The 18,292-nt window shown below is 36.1% G+C and overlaps 1 protein-coding gene across 2 annotated transcripts in view; it reads left to right on the top strand.

The window, feature by feature from the left end:
* Nucleotides 1-1,392: 1,392 nt before the first annotated feature.
* The window catches only part of LOC142614828 (transportin MOS14), a 32,210-nt gene continuing 15,310 nt past the window's right edge, over nt 1,393-18,292 (top strand). Inside the window, exons 1-11 of one of the 2 annotated variants that reach the window (XM_075787467.1) lie at nt 1,393-2,209; nt 2,303-2,431; nt 2,740-2,823; nt 2,916-2,975; nt 5,076-5,204; nt 5,439-5,500; nt 5,993-6,049; nt 10,793-10,916; nt 11,375-11,428; nt 14,838-14,972; nt 17,405-17,485. In XM_075787467.1, coding sequence (XP_075643582.1) covers nt 1,634-2,209; nt 2,303-2,431; nt 2,740-2,823; nt 2,916-2,975; nt 5,076-5,204; nt 5,439-5,500; nt 5,993-6,049; nt 10,793-10,916; nt 11,375-11,428; nt 14,838-14,972; nt 17,405-17,485 — 1,491 coding nt within the window. In that variant the 5' untranslated portion in view covers nt 1,393-1,633. The remainder of the gene's footprint in view (nt 2,210-2,302; nt 2,432-2,739; nt 2,824-2,915; nt 2,976-5,075; nt 5,205-5,438; nt 5,501-5,992; nt 6,050-10,792; nt 10,917-11,374; nt 11,429-14,837; nt 14,973-17,404; nt 17,486-18,292) is intronic. The other variant, XM_075787475.1, reaches the window with a different exon arrangement.

An 18,292-nucleotide genomic window follows, 5' to 3' on the forward strand; every position in this document is an offset into this window, starting at 1 on the left:
TAATTGGGCATAATTTTTGTTTTAATAAACTTAGTGGGATTATTATTTTTTCGGTTGATTATTTGTTTATTTTTTAATTGAGCATAGTTTTTTTTCAATAAAGACATATGAGTCAATTTATACCAATTTAAATTTCCATCATCTCATTATTCTTCTCAACCAAATAAATAATTTTTCTATCTTTCTATTTTTCCATCCTTCCAACCAAACACATATAAGAGAAAACTATAAATCTCTTCTATCTTCTCACTTTTTTATCCCTTTCTTGTTTTCTATTCTTCTATTTTTTCACCCTTCCAACCAAACAAACCTAAGATAGGTAGGTTCATTACTCTGGATTTTGTAGTAAATAGCCAAATACAGCAAACTAAATCAGTGTTTTTAGGCGTGCTTGTGGCCAACACATGGGCTTGCTCATGGACCCTCAACTTCTACAAGTGTTCCCAACTCACTTTGTAAACCTAGGTTTATGAATAAGCCCAACTAGACTCATTCTTTACCCTACAAATTATACTCCAATTCCCTCAAATGAATACATTGTCATGGGTAGTGTAAAAACAGCTATAAATAAAGATAATGGGTCCAGAAAGAGTTTGGGTTTTGCTTTCTATTGGGCTTTTAGAAAAACTGGGCATCAAAAAATTCAATTTAAAGTTTGTTTTCAATTAATAATTGGTTTGATTTGTTGGTTATAATAATTTCTTTTTTAAATGTAAAATAATATTATAAGTTTCTTTATTTTCATGAAAACATTTTTCATCAAAAACCAATCGTTTTTATTATGCAAATAATCCGATGTAACAAAAAAAAAGATGTTGAGGTAGAACATATGCAACAAAATAGGAGGATTTAGAGGTTGTGGTAGATTACCTAAAGACATTTTTGAGTTCTTGTAATGCTGTTGGTGTATGTTACTGATCTTGTTTGATGTAGTTGCAACTAAAACTAGTTGAAGAGGAAACAACAACAACCAAATCTTAGAGTGAAAGTTGTTTTTTTAGACATAATTCAACTATATTTTAATCAATTTTCACCCAATAAAACAAATAATTAAGGTAAAAATTGGGTAGCTAAACTAAAAACCACTTTTTTTTTTTTATTATACTAAAAACCACTTCTTATCAATTTTAACTAAAAAACGAAAATATACAGAGTTTTGAATCCGTTCATATTGTAATTTTTTTGTAACTATCAAATAAATAAATAAAAAAATTGCATCCAAACAATTAAAAGTTTGTTTTTCAATCATAATTGAGTTGTTGGTTATTATAAACTTATATAATGTCCTTTTTGTTTTTTATTTTATTTTAAATGATAGAAATTTAGAATATAATAATACTTTATTAAGGAAGGGTTTGGTTAAACGCTTTCGTCTTACGCGTTATTGTGTCTGTCTATCTCTCTCTATATCTCCCCGTTGATACCAACCGGATTGCCACACGGAGAGCTTTTGGATTATGGGAGCACGGATTGGATGAGATGATTGAAGATTTGAAGAATTGATGATCCATAAAATTCTACTACCTCTACTATTAGTACTAATAATAAATACAGTGTGTGTGTGAGAGAGAGAGAGAGAGACTGTGTGAGTGTGTGAGATTGTGAGCGAGAGAGAGAGAGAGAGAGAGAGAAAATGGAGTTGCAAATGAAGGTGGCAGAGGCCGTACACGTGCTGAACCACGACACCCAGTCCTGCAACCGCGTGGCCGCCAACCAATGGCTCGTTCATTTCCAACAAACCGACGCCGCTTGGGAAGTCGCCACTTCAATCCTCACTTCCTCTCCTCCTCCTCCTCCTCCTCCTCCACACTCTCCTTCCTCCTCCTCCTCCGCCGCCGATTCCGAACTCGAATTCTTCGCCGCCCAAATCCTCAAACGGAAGATCCAGAACGAAGGCTGTTTCTTGCAATTAGGAGCCAAGGACGCCTTGCTCAACGCTCTTCTCGTCGCCGCCAAGCGGTTCAGTTCCTCCGGTCCTCCTCAGCTCCTGACGCAAATCTGCCTCGCTCTCTCTGCCCTAATTCTCCGCGGCGTCGAAAACGGGAAGCCGATCGAGCAGCTCTTCTACAGTCTGCAGAATCTGCAGAGTCAGGAGGATGGTAATATTGCTGTGTTGGAAATGCTTACTGTTTTGCCTGAAGAAGTTTTCGACACTCACAACACTGATTCGAAATTGACTTCTGCTCTCAGAACTCAGTATTGCCGGGAGGTTAGTTAGGGTTTTTCCACTTTTTTGTATGCTTTTTAAAATCTCAATCAATGCCTTGCTTTTGCGGCGATTGATCGTTTCGATATTCTGCAGCTTCTCTCGCATACGCCAGTAGTTCTCGAGTTTCTACTGCAACAATCGGAGAAAAGCTTTGATGCTGCTACTGCGCAATTGCACGGTCACGAAAGGAGCAGGAAAATTCTGCGTTGCTTATTGAGTTGGGTATGGCATTTTTGTTTTTGATTGAATTGTGAATTTTTGTTGTTGCTGCAATCAAATTGTGAAGAAAGAAAATAGAAAAGCGAAAACACGATTGGGAAATCCCTTGACGCCTACATTTTGGCTATATGACTTTGTTTTATATACTAGAGAACCCGAGGTTAACCCTAGACTAATCTAGGTTGCTTTCTATTATTGTCTTCTGATACCAATTGCTGCTTTGTGCTACTTTAGTTTGAATTGAGTTGTGGCATTAATGCAAATGCCTTTTATTATGGTTTTCTTAACATATTTAACCTTTTTGCACTTAGGTTCGAGCTGGGTGTTTCTCGGAGATTCCTCAGGGCTCATTGCCTGCACACCCACTTCTTAATTTTGTTTTTGGTTCTTTGCAGGTAATTCTTCTTAATTAGGATGACTCTTGAACCAGAGTAATGATATTTATGGTTGTCTTGTTAATTAATATCTGCACTTGTTGCTTTTACAGGTTTTATCTTCATTTGATCTGGCCATTGAAGTTCTCATTGAACTTGTTAGTCGACATGAGGTATGCTCGTACCTTTCCCACTGACACAATGTTTGCACTCTCAATGTATGTGTATATAACTGGGGGTGCTAATGAGCTGAGCCATGCCAGCTTGAGGCTGGGCCAGTACTTCCCAGCACCATATGCTTGAGTAAAAATTGCTGGTCCAAGACAGCATAACCTAGGCCCGGCCCTATAGAGCTTTAGGTGTGCCTGTTTAATCATAGATATTCAATGTGCTTGATCCTAGTCACATCAAAAGGAAATAATTGACAAATGAACATTAGAATCAAACATTACACTTCGCTTGACTCTACCAGTCCATTAACTGTCAAACTCAAGCCAGGCTAAAATCTTTTTAGGCCAAGCAAAATCAACACTACCTGGCCTTTATTCCAGTGTTGGTGTTTGGATTGGTCGCACAGAAAGGTTTGAAATAGTGTAAGAATATAATTTCTAAATTTCTAAATCAGTTAAAGGTTCATCCTCCATCAATGCGTCTAGCATGTGTATCAAAGCCTAAGCTACCTTCATAGCTCATGTTGCTAAAATGGTGCTCTGATGCCATGGTGCAAAAAATGACATCATATTATTATTTATTGTACTACTACTACATTACATATGTTATTCATCAAGAAATACTTCTGAACTTATGCTTATTCAGATTCCACATCTATATCAACTGCAAGCATAAATCAAGCTACATGCCTTTAACCTAACAAAAAATTGAGATAAAATTTTGGGAAATAATGCTTTTAAGAAGCACACTTTCAAGTTTACCAAGTTACTACCTCTCATTTACTATTCCTACAAATGTGGCTAATAGGTTGGAGAGGTTAAAGCAAAATTTTTTGTGGGGTGCTTTGGATGTGGAGTTTGAAGTTCTCTTTGGTGGCAAGGGACACTGTGTTCTACTATTGCTACAGGTGATTTGAGGATTCAGAGGTTAGGGAGCTTTAATCATGTGCTAATGGGAAAGTGGTAATGTGATTTGGGATTGAGGTCAAACATTAATCTAGACCCGATTGTTACAAAATATGTGGAGGAATGGGGTGGTTGGACTTCGGGTTTGGTTAGAGTACCTCATGCGTGTCGCCTATGGCGGAGTATTAGTGGGGGCTAGGGCACTTTGCAGCAATTTGTGTCTTTTGAGGTGGGGACAACACTCAATTAAGGTTTTTGACATGATGTTTGGTGTGGAGGTCATTCTCTAAAAGAGTTGTAGCTAGACTTGTATGCTTGCTCGCTTGATCAAAATGCCTCAGTTCATTTAGTCGTAGATAGCCCAATAGTTGGGGAAGGCTGTATCTAGAATGTGTGATTTCACAGAGGTTTTCATGATTGGGAGTTGGAGTTTGTCAACTCTTTCCTAGATCTTTTATACTCCAATATCCCTAGGAGGGAGGGTTGCGAGAGGATGTATGGAAATTGAAAGGGAGTGGCATCTTTACTGTTTGCTCTTGTTGTGAAGCTTTCTGAGGGGTACATTATTCTTTCCCTGGAAGAGTGTTTGGTGTGTTAAGGCTATTCTGAGGATCTCATTCTTTGTTTGGCCAATAGCTTGGAGGAAGATTATTACTTGTGATAATCTTATCAAGCAAGGATTTACCTTAGTTGTATGGTGTTGTTTGTGCCAGTGTAGTGGGGAGATGGTAGATCGTATTTTGATTCATTGCAATGTAGTCTATGATTTATTGAGCCTGGTTTTTAGACCTTCTAGGATCCAATTGGGTGTTACCAAGGAGGGTGGCCAACCTTTTGTTTGGGAACTCTTCAGAGATTTGTAACATTTTACCGTTATGTTTGATGTGGCTATTGTGGAAGCAGAGAAATAACTGTACTTTTGAAGATAAAAACAGATCAAAGAATTAGTTAGAAGCTTGCCTGAGTGCAACTCTGTTTGATTGGTCCCGTACTTGGGGTCTTGCAAAAAGTAACACTCTTATAGATTTCTCAGCATCACTTTTTATTTAATGCATCATTTTTTGTAATTCTTTTAGGTTATGGGGTGATTATCATCGTGAGCATGAAATGACCTATTTTATTATTCATTATAAAAAAAGTTTGTGCTGCATTTAATTTGAGTATCTTGTCTAATTTGAGTTATGATTTCTTTTGTAGGGGCTGCCCCAATTTTTATTATGCAGAGTACATTTCCTTAAAGAAGTGCTTCTTCTACCATCTCTTACTAAGGGAGATGAGAAAGTTATTGGTGGTCTTGCGTGCCTGTTGTCGGAAATTGGGCAGGCTGTACGTTTTGATTATGTGATTCTGTACTTTGTTATTGTGCTATTCCAAATTACTTTTGAAGGATTTTTTGCATTTAACTTGTCTAAGACTTGTTCATGTCATTAGTGAAAATGATGCTTTTTTTTGGGGGGATAAGTATGTCGTTAGTGGTAACAATGTAACAAGGTTTGATGATTATTTATACTCTATCTTTTCTTTGTCATTAATACATTTGAATTTTATAATGTACCCCAGGCACCATCTTTGATTGTAGAAGCAAGTGCTGAAGCACTTTCTTTGGCGGATGCACTCTTGAGGTGATATCTCAGTGTTATAATTCTCAACATAATAAGTTTTCCTGTTTAATGTTTTTCCAAGCATGGAATAGAAAGGTTTACTTAATGAGATATTGTTCAACATATTATTTTGAAACATATTCTCACTATGTTCTCTTTGGAAGACTCTAGATGTGCTGACAGCTTTATGCTTGAGGCTTGTGAACAAGTTCAAATATTAAGCATTAAAAAAAAAAGCAGTGCTGAGGATGAACATGGGAAAAAGTAAACATTAAGGACTTATTTTTTTGGGTTGGGGGGGTGGGTGGGGGAAGGGTGTGGTGTTCAAGTGTAGACACCAAAGATCTGTGATATAGGAAACGTACATAAGCATGTTTGAGATAAACCTTTGTCATAGGTTGACGATTTTCACCTTGAAATGCAGTGTTTGTTTAGATCATATAACCACATATAAGCTATTCTCTATGAAAATTTTTATTTGTGATACCTCTGACATGTTCAGTGCCTTGGCAGATGTGTGGCATTTCCAAGTGAGGACTGGGAGATTGCAGACTCAACTTTGCAATTCTGGTACTGCTTTAATTGATTTAATTATTTTTTTTTTAGTTTATCTTTCTATAAGAAGTCGAGCTTCAAATTAGTAGAAATGAAAGATCTTGTCGCATTTTAATCCAATCACCTAAAGCTTTAATCCCATGTAAATTGGGGTCAGTTATGGACCGTCATTGACCAATTGGGAGAATCACATGTATCCTTTTGTACCATTCTGTTTCTTCCCAAATTATATCTTTCCTTGCTGCTTCTATCCTAGGAAGCACGGGTGCGGCGTTTGGGCCACCGCACCCGAGTCCGGCCCGGTGCAACGTGGGGACGCGCAGGCAACGCCGCTGCCTGCGCGTCCGTGCCGCATCCCTTTTTTTTTTTTCGTTTCGCGATACGTGCCGATGTGCGCCGAACCGGGCCGATTCGCGCCGATTCGGATCGTATCGGCCGAATATCGGTGTGTTTCGGCCGGAAAATGAAAATCGGCGGTAAGGAAAAAAAAGAAGAAGCTTATACCGAAAATACCACGTCGCTATCGCCGTCACAATTTCACCGGCCTTGACCCCATTCTTCTTCTTTCTTTTTTTTCGCTGGAGCCGTGCGTTATGTTCTGTGTCTTTTTGGTTGATAAGTTTTGTTCTGTTTTTATTTTTTTTTTTTGGGAAAAGGATTGTTAAATGCCCTTTTGTTATCAACTGGGCTTTATTTGTTTTGTGTGCCTCTAACCAATCACGTGACTGAGCCCTATCTTCCCTTCCCCTTTTTTTTTTTAATTTTTTTTTAATGGGAAGCTACACCTATTTTAATATTTTTGTCAATAATTCAAGTGTCAAAAAATTTTGTGTACTTATTATTACTATTATTATTATTATTATTATTATAATATAAAAAAGCATGCTTAGCAATATATAATGTGTGTATATATATATATATATATATATATATAAATATTTTTAATAATCTTTTAATCGCCGCACCCGCACCCTATTTTTTCAAAAATTGCCGAGTCCCGCACCCGCACCCGCACCCACACCCGAATATGAAAACGCACCCGTGCTTCATAGCTTCTATTTGTGTTATTTTATGCATACCTTTGCCTTTTTTTACTATAAGGTATGGAGCTTCCCTATGATTTGCTTGGCAATGCTTTTGAGTTCATCTAAAGGCGCACGTTGTGTGGAGGAACCCCATTTTAGAGAAGATGGAGTGGCAATTATCAAGATGGAAGAAGTTATATTTATCTAAAGGGGGAGGAATGACACTCATTAAAAGCACACTATTGAGCCTTTCTGTGTACTATTTATCATTATTTTTACCATTCCACCCTTGTCGCGAAAAGATTAGACAAGTTACGAACAAAAATTTTAAGGAATGGGTGAGTTATGAGCCTAAGTTTCATCTTGTGGACTGGAATATTGTGTGTTCTCCAGTCATGTCTGAGGGATGGGGTGGACAAGATGGGGGCCTTTGATAGAGCTCTATTAGGGAAGTGGTTGTGGTGTTTTGGGTGAAGGGGACTCCTTTGTGGAGAAGGGTAATAATGTTAAAGTATGGGGCAACAAAGCGGGTGCATAGCACATATACACAGGTGTATCGAAGGGTGTTTAAGCAAGTGGGATGGCTTTGTCAATGATGTGCAGTTTGAAGTTGGAGTAGGAGACAAAGTGCGTTTTTGGCATGACAGGTGATTTGGGGAGCACCCTTTAAAGGAGCAATATCGTGCCTTATATTTGTTGGCACCATATTAGGATGCGTTGGTATTTGCTTATTGGGTAGGTGGCACTAGTGGGGGTGAGAAGCATTGGAATGTTTGGTTTGTTCAATCTTTTAACTGTTGAATTTTTGTTTGTACTGTTGTATTCTAGTAGGCCAACTAGTGAGGACCTAGATAAGATGTGATGGAGATTGCTTGGGAGTGGGGTGTTTGATGTAAGGTCTTATTATGGTGTGTTTCATGCCCCTAGGGTGATTAGTTTCACTTGGAGAGGTATTTGGTGTGCCAAGTCCCTAAGAGGGTGGCTTTTTTTGTGTGTACTATGGCTCCGTGGAAGATCCTGAGTCCTAACTGATGATAACCTCCAAAAATGAGGATTCATATGTAGTTGTGCATCCTTTGGTGTATTTGGAAGGAGCGGAACCGGAGGACTTTTGAAGATTTGGATAGCTCTAGGGATCAGTTGCTTGCTTCTTTTTGTGGAACTCTATTTGATTGGTCTCGGGCGTGGGGACTCACGTCTAGTGATTCCCTCCCTTCTTTTCTTTGTTCCCTTCTCCTTTTGTAATTTCTCTGTTGTTTGGTTTTCTCTCTTGTTTCTCTTTGTTTTCTTTTTCTTGTATTTCTGGGTTGCTATGTGTTTTTCAGGCATAGAGTAACCTTCGTATATATATCATTCTTACTTATCAAAAAAAAAAATGTAGATTGGTGTTGTTTATGTGATCTAGAGTTGTGTGATTGGCTCTTTTAGGTGGAGTGGGTGATGTCAAAAACAATGACGGACTTATTGGTTGGTTGGTGGAACTGGCTTTGTAAACTCCCATCATGGTTGTGGAATTAGGTTTCATGTGTTTGATGTGGATGTTGTGGAGGGAATGGAATAGTCACACCTTTAACAATTTGAAGCTTTGAAATTTTAGTTGAAGACCCTTGTTAGACAACTTAGAGATTGGTCCAATGTAATGGAACCGAGTGATAGTAGTAATATCATAGAATTTGGTTATTTGTTTTTGTTTTCATGTAATCTCTGATATATTTTTTAGGCTAACTTGTGCTTTTTACATGCATGAGGTAGTTCTGCGATAAAATACATTATTTATATAGCAAAATAATAATTGGTCTTTGGAGGATGGATTTCTAAGTTGAATAGGGGACCTCACTGTTGTGGTCTTTGGAGGTGTATTAGGATGGGTTGGAATAGGGAATTTGGTGCGGTTTGGCATGACTGTTGGTGTGGCAACTAGCCTCTGGAGAGGCTTTTTTGGTCTTGTATGAAAACACTTCTGATCAGGTGGCTTTAGTGGAGTCTTTACTGGTGAGGCAGCAGGGCAAGAGAGGATTTGGTATTTTGAGGTTCCATTGTGGTAATGATTAAGAGAGGATTTGGTATGTGAGGTTCCATTGTGGCAATGATTGGGAAATGGAATCAGTGGCGGCTTTTCATCATCTCTTGGAGTCTTATACTCATATTGAATGTTCTCGTGTGAGGTGAAAGTTGAGGAAGAATGGGGAATTTGATATTTGGTATTTTAATAGTGTGTTGAGGGTTTCCTTGGAAAGGTATCTGGGGTGTCAAGGCCCCTTAAAGGGTTTCCTTTTTTGTTTGGACAGTGGTGTGGGGAAAGATGCTCACCAGTGATAATTTGAGGAGAAGAGGTTATTTTATTGTGGACAGGTGTTGCATGTGCTAGTGTAGTTAGGAATCAATGGACCATTTTAATAACCGTTGGGGGGGGGGGGGGCTCTTAGTTGTGGAGCTTTGTTTTTAGAGCATTTGGGGTCACTTGGGTTCTTCATAAGAGAGCGCTTGATCTTTTGATGGGATGGAAGAATTGGTTAGGGAAACACTCATCTAACATTTAGAATTTGACACCTTTGTGTTTGATGTGATGTATTTGGAGGGAGTGGAACAATCGCATGTTTGAGGATGTGGAGAGCTTGGGGGTCATCTCCTTGCCTCGTTTGTAGGCACTTTATTTGATTGGTATCATGCTTGGGGACTCAGTTCCAGTGATTCCCTTTTGATGTTTATAGATTCTCATTTAATAGACTCCCTTCTGATCCTTATTTTACTGTGAACTCTTTGTATTTTTCTTGCTATTCCTTTATTAGTAATATTTTCTTCTTATCAAAACAAATATATTGTACATAGTTTTGAGTGTTTTTCAGTTTTTTAAATACTTTTCTGGTTGCTTTGTGTCATTTTTTCATGAAGTAATCTTTCTTGAATAAAATTTTTCTTATTTAAAAAATGAAAAAGAAAAGGAAAATGGTCTTTGTTGTACTTGACCAGACCAAACCTTCTTAAGCAACTCTTTCTCATCTTTTTTAAATAGGAACCACCCCTATCTAAATAATTTCATCCCGTAGTTTGTCTTCCTTAGTAATCCCACTCATCCATCTTAATTTCTTATTCTAGTTACTCTCATTTTATGAGCATGTTTCTTTTTAGTAGTAATTTTTTAACAGTCATTCATTTGGTACCATAAAGCATAGTTGGTTTTATTGTAATCCTTTAGAATTTTTCTTGCGTTAATTATCCTTCCCCCCCCCCCCCCCCAATTAATTATTAGTTCATTTGTAATTCCTCCCTAATCTATAAAATTGATCAATGTCCACCTTGAACTATTTGAAATAAGCCAATTGCGCCTCCCACCTCCTCCAGTTACTAAAAGCTTGTAGAGAGTGAAAAACATTTTAGATTTTTCCTTGGAAAGGTATATGGAGGGCAAAACCTCCAATAAGAGCTATCCTTTTCTGCCGATCTGTCCTATCCGAAATCATACTTTCTATCAACTCCTTACTTGACATGTCATGATGCCCTTTTTTACTTTTTCTAATAATGTTATTTTAGGCCACATGTATTCTTTTCCCTATGAATTGTTATTGTTGTTGTAGTTGTTGTTGTTTTTTTTTTTTTTTCTTCTTCTTCTTCTAATGGAGTTTTATGAAAACATGAAAGTTTTTCTTATTTGTGCGTTTGATTTTGATGATTCTATGATTTTTGCTGCTAATTTAGAGCATCATAACTGTGAGCATAATTTATCTTTCCCCAGGTCCAGTCTCGCAAGCTATATTCTTGGCCTTGATGAAGATAGTACAAAAAGTAGGAAACATGTGGAAGAAATGTTTTCTTCTTTATTCTCAGCGTTGCTTGATGCGCTTTTATCACGTGCACAGGTTTATTCTTTGTCTATTTCTCTTGTTATATTGTGATCATGGATTAAAGATATTTTTTTTAAGTTTTAATTAATGTATGTCTTTTTAGGTATTTGATTTTGTTGGTTTGTTCATTAGATTATGATGTCAAGTAAAGAGTTTTAGGGTTATCTTCAATTCTTCATTACATATCGCTGCTGTGCTTTTTTTTATAAAAGTTTAAAATTTTGAACTTTTTAAATAACATTTCATGTTTAGATTGTCTGTTGAGCAGATGCTACATGTGTGGTTTCTTTTAAAGATTAGTGGTTAGTTTTGTAGCATTCAAATTAAAACATTTGGAAGATATTGATTTCTTTGAATTTGTTTATTACATATTAAACATAAGTAGATTAGTTGTTATGTATTAGTTTATCAGCCAAGATAAGGAGGCTAGTATGGCAGAGCTTATGAATATTATTTATGTTGTTGTTGTGAAGGTCAATGGAGAGGATAAGATTTGTTGGAAGCCAGCTAAGAGAAGAGGTTTTGAGGTTAGTGTATACTACCGGGTTTTGACATGTGCTAATGATCATTCTTTCGCTTGGAAAAGCATATGAAAGCCGAAGATCCCTTCTAGAGCTGCTTTCTTTGTTTTTAAACTGCAGCCTTGGGGAAAATTTTAACAATTGATAATTTACAAGAAAAGGAAAGTTTGGATTTTGGATTGGTGTTATCTGTGCAAAAGTATTGGTGAAACAATAGACCATCTTTTACTCCATTGTCTTATTTGGATTCAATAAAAAAACTGCGAGAACCACCCATAATAGATAGATCGAAAGAAGAAAACTGCTAATTATCTGGCTAATTCGAGGTAGCCGGGCCTTTTTATTTCAATGATGTGAATCTACTCTCTTGTATTAGCATAAGAGAACAGTGATACAACTTCCTGTAGTTGGCATTAACATAAGTAGCCCACCCCAAAGGAAACCATGTTGTAACTTCTTAAGACGGTTAGCAGCACTTATTGGAATCAGAATAAGGAGAGAAAATATGACGGCAGGCTAGAGAGAGTACTCTTTTGCTACTGATTTCTGGTCTATGGTGTTCGGTTTGTTTGTAGTTTATTGGTTGATTCTGGAGACTGTTATTGATCTACTAGCTTGTTGGCAAGGGAGATTTGGGCAACATCGCAATGGTGTCATTTGGATGGCTGTCCCACATTGTTTGATGCATTGTATTTAGAGGGAAAGGAATAACCAGGCCTTTGATTACTCTGAGAGGACCTTACCAGATCTTAATTTTTTTTTTTCTTAAAAAGTTTGTAGGGTTGGATGTCAGTTGTAGGAAGATATTCTCTATGTTTGGTTTCTGATTTGATGAATCTTAGTAATTTGCATGTTTGATTGTATTGGTCCCCAGTTGTCTACATCTTGTATACTTGGGTGACTCTTTTTGAGTTAGATAAAAATTAGTATTTATTATATATAAAAAAATCTCATTTTGTTTTGTTATGTTTTTTTTTTCTGCCTAGTGTAAGATTTTGCAATTATTAATTGCAGTTTTATATTTTCTTGACCATTGAAGAGTTGAATTACATGAGTGGAATTTGGTAACTATTTTTAAAAACAAAAGGTAAACCTACTCCTAAATTACACTTCCACTGAATTTTTGTCAACTTATTGGGAACATAGTCCAAAACCAGTCTTTATTTTAATCTATTTTGGTCTAACAAAAAACATAAATCTTACTTATAAAAAAAAAGTTACTCTAAATGATGTTAGAGTTAGTTTGTATGAGCTAATTCATTGTTGTCTCACTTCTTGATGGTAACCAACACAGCATCAAAGTCTATTGTATGCGAGGCCCTTAATTTGAGTCTTGTTAACTTCCATTCTATTCTTTTACGCGCCGATTGTTTCGATGGACAGCATCGTATAAAGATAGTTTTCCGTATTTTCCAATGTTTGGTAGCATTAGAAAAAATAAGTCAAAGGAAAACTATCTTTAGTCAACATAAAAAGTACGATTTATTTTTAGAGATTGTTTTTCACTAATTATTTTTGGAAAACAACACCATCTCACAACAAGCTAAACTGGGTTGCACCGACATGCCATTTTTGGCATCGTGTCGGTGTCCGACACGTATCGGACACCGGAATCAGTACGATTCGCCGGACTCCGGTGTCCAAGCAGTGTCTTTTTTTTTTTGTTTTTTTTTTTTTTTTTTTTTTTTTTTTTTTCCGCTTCTCCGACACAGCATCGACACGGCGCCGACACATCCGACACGCCAGCAGTGGAAAAAAAAAAAAAAAAAGAGAAGAAAATCACAGATTCTCAAGTCAGACCGAAACCCACATCTCAGATTCTCAATTTCTCACTTCTCAACCCACCCACCCTCCCTCTGACCTCTGCTCGCTGCCGCTGCCGTTGCCCTCTGTCCATCGCCGGAGCTAGATCGGGCCGATCGGCGAGCTCCATAGACGTCACCGCCGTGCCCAGTCCCTCCCGATCTCTCTCTCTCTCTCTCGGCGTGGACATCAGGTCCCCGACCTCCATAAACGTCCCGTCTCTCTCTCTGTTGTTGTTGTTTTTTTTTTTTTTTTTTTTCTTCTTTTAGATATTTGGCCGGTAACGTTTGGGTCATTGGGTGAATGACTTATTATAAGTCACTATTTATAAGTACAACGTGCTTTTACTTTTGCTTTTTTTTTAAAAAAAAAATCCCACCCTCACTGTTATTTTGTGAGAGTGGAATATAATGTAATGTTGTTAATTGTTATAATATAATATTGTTATTTCTATAGTTTTATTAATTTATTAAAGTTAAACTTAAATATTATAGATGATTTTACTAAAATGAATACTGAAAGTATAAATTGAAAATGAATATGATAGCTTTTGAATGTAGCTTATTTAAACTTTTGGTTTGTACTTTAAACATTTTATGTGTATTATTGTACTACTTTGAGTGTTAGTTTACTTATTTGTAGTTCTTAGATAATTTAAATTTTAGACATAAACGTATTTTATGTCTAAAAATATGCCTAAATATAAAATTTAATTAATTATTTAATTGCCGTGTCCATGCCGTGTCGTGTTCTTGTTTTTCAAAAATTGCCGTATCGCCGTATCAGTGTCCGTGTCGTGTCCGTGTCCGTGCATCATAGAAGCTAAATAAGGGAAATTATGAGTTTTTTTTCAACTTATTTAAGGTTACTACCAAACATAAAAAAAATGAGATAGTTTTAGAGAAAAATTGGAAAATGACTCATTTTCTGGAAAACATTATTGCCAAAACAATCAGAGCATTAGTTTTTGTTTTGATGTTCAATTATATTTTCATTCTGCATGTACAAGACGTTTACTTAATTTTGTGTTGTTGAGTGGGCTAGCATGCAGTGAGTGTTAGGGTTAGGGTTTTTTTTTTGGGGGGGGGGGGGAGAGAGCTCAATCTTTTGAGATTGATGGTAATGAACAGTTGATACTCTTAAGTACTTTAGGTGATGCTAAGGATGCCTAATTCTTCTGTTTTCTTGGTTTATTATTGCAAGCTTTTTACCTATCAAAAAAAATTATTGCAAGCTTTTGAATACTGGTTGATTTCCTTGTGTATGCTATGTAGCAGTATGAATTGGTTTTCAAATAAACAAGTGGGAGTTTTGGAGTGGGATTTTTGGGAGGCAGTTAGAAAGACGGGCACATACACAACAGTGAATTTGAATTTCTTTTGTATGAGTTGTTGCAAAAATAAAAATGTTGCCTTAGCTGAACGTTCTTTAATTTGAAGACATGATTTTTCAGTCTCTCATGTTCACAAAAAAGCATTTTGCCAAAATTTGTGGTCTCTCTTTTTATATCGTAATTTTTGTCTCTTTGTTATGTTACTTAAGTTGGTAAGATTTTTTTAATTCTTGGAAAATTTTCCTAAAATAAATTATATGAAGAACTCGTCTTTGACAGGTGGATGAATCTATATTCACTGATGAGAGAGGAAATCCTGACCTGCCTGATGGGCTCATCCATTTCCGGATGAATCTTGTTGAGCTTTTGGTGGATATTTGTCAGCTTTTAAGTTCGGCTACATTTATACAAAAGGTGCTTCTTTTATAGTATGGTTTAATATGTGTATATCTGAACTGGTGCTAAGTTCCTTTGTATCATATAACTTATTTGTTGTGGTACCATAGATGTAGTCAATGATATAGTGCTTGATATGAGACATCATGATTAATAAGCCTATAGGCTGGAGGAGGTATTGGTTGAGTGCTTTCTGAGAAATTGATGCCTAGGCGCCTCATCAAAGTTGATGGGGTAGCTTTCTTTATGGGGACAGCTGCTTGAGATCAACATTTGTGATAGTGACTAGCTCAGAGTGTTTGAAATATAAAACCACCTGACGCCCAATGTTTTCTATGGAAAAGCATTTGAAAGGATAAAATCCCTGTTAAGGTAGCTTTCTTTACAAATGAGAGCTTGAAATCAACATTTGTGATTGTAACTAGCTCAGAGTGTCCAAAATATAAAACCACCTGATGTGCAATCTTTTCCTCGGAAAAGCATTTGGAAGGTTAAAGTCCTTGTTAAGGTAGCTTTCTTTACATGGACAGCTGCTTGAAATCAACATTTGTGATAGGAACTAGCTTAGTGTGAGAAATGTAAAACCACCTGATGCCCAATATTTTCCTTGGAAAAGCATTTGAAAGGTTAATGATGCAGGACAAATTAGGGATTTGTCTAATTTTAGTTGTGGTGGGTTTAGGGTAGGAAAGAAGAAGAATTAGAGAGAAGTCAGGGCTGTTTAGGGGCTGTGTGAACAGTAACCGTGAACAGTAATCCTAGAAAGAAAGAAGAGAGAATAAAGAAAAGAGAGAAAGAGAAAGAAAGAACAAAGGCCAACGTGCCTATTGCTCAAAACACTCAATTTTATTAATGAACTCATTCTATTTTTCTTTGAATACATTGAGCACAATATATATATATATATATATAGAGGGAGAGAGAGAGAGAGAGAGAGAGACTCTTATTTGTACTAGTAGTAATATGATTCCTACTAGCATTAGGACTACTAATAAATACTAACTTGGACCTAAAGTAAATAAACCTAAGAGGCTAAGATACTTAAAACCTTAGAAAATTCTAGACTCAACAAAATTACCAAAATACCCTTAATTCGCAGGAATTGCAGAAATTACAGATTTGTCCCTCAATATAAAACTGACCATAACTAATAAAATAAAAACCCAAATTAAAAACTGTTATAACTCTAAAAGACTCATACTTAGACCATTAAAGGGCACTACTTTCACTTCAATAGGACTTCACACAAGGATCCAATAAAATAATTGTTGAATAGGTGAATTTGCAAAGTAATTGCATATTAATCTTCCATGGCTCCATCAGTTAAAGTCCCTATTATGGTAGCTTTCTTTATGTGTACAGCTGCTTTGGAGAATTTTATCACATTAGATAACTTACATAGAAGAAATAACATTTGTCTGGCTCAAAATTTGGCATACGCATTAAGAACATAGATAACATTTAATCCAACAGTGAGATCTTCAAAATTTAAATTCAATAAAAAGTTATTAAATGGTGTCACTTGATCTAGGAGAGTTCACGGTGTGGTGCGGTGCGGTTTTGGGCCATTTTTAACGCTGCATTTTGTGGTGTGGTTTAGCCAAAATCATAACCGCGCCGCACCTCATTTTTTGCGGTTATATGTGTGGTGCAGTTTAGAGTTTAGCTAAAATCATAATTGTACTGCACCTCATTTTTGCAGTCACATATGCTATGTGGTGTATAAGATGCAGTTTGAAGTTGGTATATTTTTCAAATTTCGGGCTTTTCTTGCCCAGCCCAAAACTGATTTTTCCTTTTGTTTTGGGCCAAGTTTTAAACTATTGAGTTAGTTTTTCTTTATTTGGGGCTAGCTTTCTTAATCAACACTTGCTAGGGATATTAAACTCTTTTTTTCTTGAAAACTAGGGTTATTAAACTATTAATAATATATTTAATATTAAAAAATAAATATATTAATATATAGAGAAGGTGCGGTGCGGTTTATGCAGTTTTCTTATTATAAAACTGCAAACTAGTGCAGTGCACTGTTACTTGCGGTGCGGTGCGGTGCAGTTATGCTATTTTACGGACGGTTTTGGTGTGGTTTTTACGGTTTGTGCATTTTGGTGAACACCTTTACTTGATCCCGACCCTATATATATATAACCCCGCAATGATACAACGGTATAACCAATTTTGAAATATTTTATTCCTCTGCCCAAACTGAAATAGTCTCTGGTATGGTATTGACTACTTTGGTCTTCTTTTTATAAAAGTTAGTTATATATATATATATATATATATATATGTATGTATGTATGTATATATAAAACCACCTGACCAACAGTGTACCTGAATTAATTTATGCTTTTCCTTTTCTTTAATGCTTACAATGTAGGATTGAAGTTCTTTATTATAAAATTATGATGTTCATAATTTGTATTTTAACTTTTTAAATGGAATTGTAGCTTTTCATTGGTGGTTGGACCTCAGCAAATGTACCAATACCTTGGACAGAAGTGGAGAGCAAATTATTTGCTCTTAATGTGGTGAGGACAACTTGCTACTCCAAATTTTGAATTTTCCTTTTGGGTGATGCCAGTTGTTGCATTTGCTTGATGTTAGATATGTATTTTAGGTGATTTACATAATTTAGGGTCAATTTTCTTCCAAACTCTTCTTGCATGGATATATCATATATGTTGTTCCCATCTTTAATATGTTTTGGTAACCCATTTTGGGTTTTGAAAATTGAACTAATACATGTTTTGCCTCCATGTCATCATTCTATCTTGTGATTATATCTCCCATTTGGGAAGGCACGATTAATAACATTCTCCAAAATATTTCTTCTATGTCATCTTATACTTAAATATTTGTGAGAATACCTCTCTGGGCTCAACCGTAATACTTGTGAGTTACTGTCAGTATTGCTGATATAATGAAATCCAAAATACTAATATGTTAATTGGTATATCATAGTCGTTGAAAATGTCGATTTGACAAAGCTTGATGAAGTGGAAAATTTTGATACAATGATGCTTTCTGAGGATCAAGATAAGGCTGTATCATTTACAATGCTGATCCCACATGATGATTTTTTATTCCAAAAAAAATTTAATGATGGGTGGAATGCAAGGCTTCACCGTACTAAGTGCTACCAAAGGTGATTCCAAAATTGAAGCAAGTATCAAATGCAGGAATTTTTATCCTTCAACACTTCCAAAAAACTTGAATGCAAAAATAAATATTGTTAAGAATAACTCGCTGGGCACAACCATGATACTTGCAAGTTAGCGTCAGTATCGATATATTGAAATCCAAAATATGCTCGCTATATCATAGTCACTGAAAAT

Source organism: Castanea sativa, chromosome 1, assembly GCF_040712315.1.
Source record: "Castanea sativa cultivar Marrone di Chiusa Pesio chromosome 1, ASM4071231v1".
NCBI classification, from domain to species: domain Eukaryota; kingdom Viridiplantae; phylum Streptophyta; class Magnoliopsida; order Fagales; family Fagaceae; genus Castanea; species Castanea sativa.